The 3444-nt window shown below is 52.8% G+C and overlaps 1 protein-coding gene across 1 annotated transcript in view; it reads left to right on the top strand.

Annotated features, from left to right (window-relative positions):
* Positions 1-1701: 1701 nt before the first annotated feature.
* Positions 1702-3444, top strand: part of LOC102897661 (immunoglobulin lambda constant 3) — a 13654-nt gene continuing 11911 nt past the window's right edge. Inside the window, exons 1-3 of the mRNA XM_015586791.1 lie at positions 1702-1707; positions 1862-1901; positions 3192-3431. Of these exons, the coding sequence (XP_015442277.1) occupies positions 1702-1707; positions 1862-1901; positions 3192-3431 (286 nt within the window). The remainder of the gene's footprint in view (positions 1708-1861; positions 1902-3191; positions 3432-3444) is intronic.

Below are 3444 nucleotides of genomic sequence, written 5' to 3'. Positions count from 1 at the left end.
AAGCTGAGTTTCTGTTCTCATGGGCCTGGGTCAGGTCAGGCTCAACGTGGCCCCAGCAGGGTGTTAGCACCTGATCACGAACGGTCTCGTCTTTTGAAGAAGGGCCAGGGAGACTTTTTGATGGTTGCTTTATGAATGGTGCAGGTGATATCAGGCCGCATGAGAGGGGCCCCGGGAGAACGGGATGAATGAGAATGGTCACCGACCTGGACCCAGGATTTTCAAGGGAGGGTATGCCAACTGGAATTCGGGAGTAGAGGAAGCTCAGGGCATCATGAATGCGTCCCTTGGGCTATGGCAGGGTTAGGCTTCCTGGGCATTCCGTGTCCCTAGACCTACCGCGCACAGCCACAATCACCCCTCACTGACTATGGCAAAGCCTGGGATGCAATTGCCACGGGCATCAGCGACACTTGCTCACAAGTCCTGAGGCAGGTGAGGTCAGCCTTGCACAGGTGCAGGCCTGGCCGTCTCTGGCCGTCGTCAGTGCCCTGGGCCTCTTGGGTAGGACATGGAGCCGCCTTCCCCAGAGCTGCTGCACAGCCAGGACAGCCCAAGGACAAAGCCTTCGAAGAAGGAGCTCTGAAGCCACAAAGGGTCCGCCTTTGAGCTTGATCCCAGCCACATCGGCCTCTCAACAAGCCCAGGAAGGGGAAAGGTGTCGATGTCCTAGTGTCCCACAGGACCTGCCTGACCCCATTTCACAGAACTGAGAACCGAGACCCCCCAGCACGAAAGGGACCACCCCCCGACCTCCGTCATCTCAAGGGCCCTGCTGAAGAGAAGGCCAGAATCCAGCCACCCCGAGCTGAAACCACCTAGAAACTAACTCCTCTTTATGCTTTTAGGATGTTTTTATTACAATGATAGGAACACACAAAATAAGGAGACACGATAAAATAAATAACCCTGTGTTCCTACCGACTGGTGCCCAAATCATCAATTCACTGATGATGCCGACCCACCCACGGCACAATATTTTGAAACTAATTTCATATATTATATCTTTTCATCTTTAATATCTCATCCGTGTCCTGGAAATATAGGGAGACAAAAAATAACTGCGTATCGCTGAAAACAAATGGAAAGTATCAAGAGTTCCTTAATATCAAGGAATAGTTCATCATGTTCTCATCACAGTCACATAAATGTCTAGTGTATTTATTTAGTTCATTTTTTGGTGCTGTTGCTTTTTTGTGGATTTTAATTTTTAATCGGCATTGGTGAGCACGTACTCGAATCTCTTCTTGCCAGGTAAGGTCACGATGCAGCCCTCGGACCCCAGGCTGTAACCAAACGGTTCTGCCTCCATCTGGTTTCCCTGGAACGTGGCCCTAGGAAGAACAAACGAGGTCCAGCTGTGACTTATTGGCAAGACCGCTTCCTGGGATGGTTGGCTACAGCCATCATGTGATGCCAACTGCCTCGCATGCTCAATATTCATCAGGAAGGAATGGTACCTGGCGATATTTCCCTCCGACCCTCCTCGCCCTGTGAGGGCTGCACCATGTGCACGGAGGGAGAGCCTGGAGCTGCTCCTTTCCACCCCATGGTGTATTTCATACTCTAGTGGAAAAGGAGAAATGGAGACTCTTCCCTTTTGTCCAGCGTTTCACAAAATTCAGACAACAGCTCCATTTGGGAGTCTGAGTTTCCAGGGACCATACTACTGAGCACATGAGTCACCTGTCCTGGTACGCCATGGTGGTGGGATTAACGTTGGGGGCTTAAGTTTCCCTTTGCACAGCAGACGCCAGCCTGGGGCAGTAGCCCCGACTTCCTCCATCACAGCTGCAGACAGGGGGCTGTGGGTGGGGCAGGGCCTCCCAGGGAAGGGTTTTTGTATGAGACTGTGTCACAGTGTTGGGTGTTCGGCGGAGGGACCCAGCTGACCGTCCTGGGTGAGTCTCCTGTTCCCCCTCCTTGCCTGTTCTCTCAGAGGATTGGGTAATTTTCTGCTGTGTTTGCTCTTTTTCTGTGTCTTTTTTCACCCCTTGGCCAAGGCTTCAGCCAGGACCCCAGTCCCTGGGGCCCTGACCTCTTCCCCTCCTTGCTCTTTCTGTCCTGCTTGCCTCCACCGGTCACCTCTGACCCCTGAGGCAGAGAAATGGACAGGGTGACGTGGACACTCTTCTATCTGTCTGCAGGGTCATGCTGATTTCCAGACTTGCTCCATTCTGTCCTTCCATTTGGGCTCCTGTTTGTCCAGCTTTGCCTCTGGGGTTCCTGGGGGCCCCATGTCACAGAGAAGAGGGAACTAGGAGTATTGAAGGCATGACCACATCGAGACATCAAAAGACCTAGAACCCTCGGGACTGAGTCTGGGGACACACAGGTCAAAGATTCAGGGAAGCTCCCTGGGGTTGTGGGACTCGAGATCCAGGGCCAAGAATGGTGAAGGGGTGGAGGGGCTCCCCAAGGCCTCTGGACAGTGGCCATGCGGAGTCCTCAGCCACTCTAGACTCAGGGAACCCGGCAGAAGGGAGGACAGAGGGAAGGCGTAAGGTGCCAGACCCCAGGAACCGGACAAGGGACATCGGATGACAGGGTATGAGGGACGCCATGGTCTCTGCAGAAAATAATCCCTTCAATAATGAAGATAAACCCCACAGCATGAAATCTCTAATGATGTGGCTATAAGACCAGAGAGACAAAAACAAAACTGTAGAGTCTGAGAGACCCACGGACAGGCAGACAACTCTGATCACCCCATGTGAGGCTCCAGGAGAAACAGATTTGGGTCAGAATAGGCTTTAGAGCAAAGGCCCTAAGCCATCCAGTAAAGAAGTGTCAGCTCAGTTATATCTCCAGAATCTCGCGACGAAAGGTGACAAATCTCAGATGATCCCGTCAGGGACAGACAGGCACACATTACGACAGACCCAGTCTGAGTGTCAGGAGGTTGCAGGACGAGGACAGTGAGACTCAGAAATCTGTAAGAAGGGCCAGGACCCATGAGGGTATCAGGACAGGTAACAAAAAGTATCCAGGAGTTTCTCAGAAGAGAGAAAAACTTCTATGGGAAACTCACTAAACCAGCCTCCCTTTGAACAGACACTCAGACATAGATGGTCCAAAACAAGGGATCTTAACCTAACACTAGAGACTTCAAAAACACCTCCAGACTGAGATCAACAGATCCAAGGGAGAAAGGCAACCCTCTCAACTCCTGCCCCTACCTCACCCCGCAGGTCAGCCCAAGTCTGCGCCCGCGGTCACTCTGTTCCCGCCCTCCTCTGAGGAGCTCAGCGCCAAAAAGGCCACACTGGTGTGTCTCATCAATGACTTCTACCCCGGCACTGTGACGGTGGCCTGGAAGGCGGACGGCAGCCCCGTCACCCAGGGCGTGGAGACCACCAAGCCCTCGAAACAGAGCAACAACAAGTACGCGGCCAGCAGCTACCTGAGCCTGACGCCTGAAAGCTGGAAATCTAGGAGCAGCTA

This window comes from Pteropus alecto, unplaced genomic scaffold (genome assembly GCF_000325575.1).
Source record: "Pteropus alecto unplaced genomic scaffold, ASM32557v1 scaffold113, whole genome shotgun sequence".
In the NCBI taxonomy this organism is placed as follows: Eukaryota; Metazoa; Chordata; class Mammalia; order Chiroptera; family Pteropodidae; genus Pteropus; species Pteropus alecto.
Note: the sequence above shows the minus strand (reverse complement) of the source record. Positions and strands in the feature narration are given on the sequence as shown.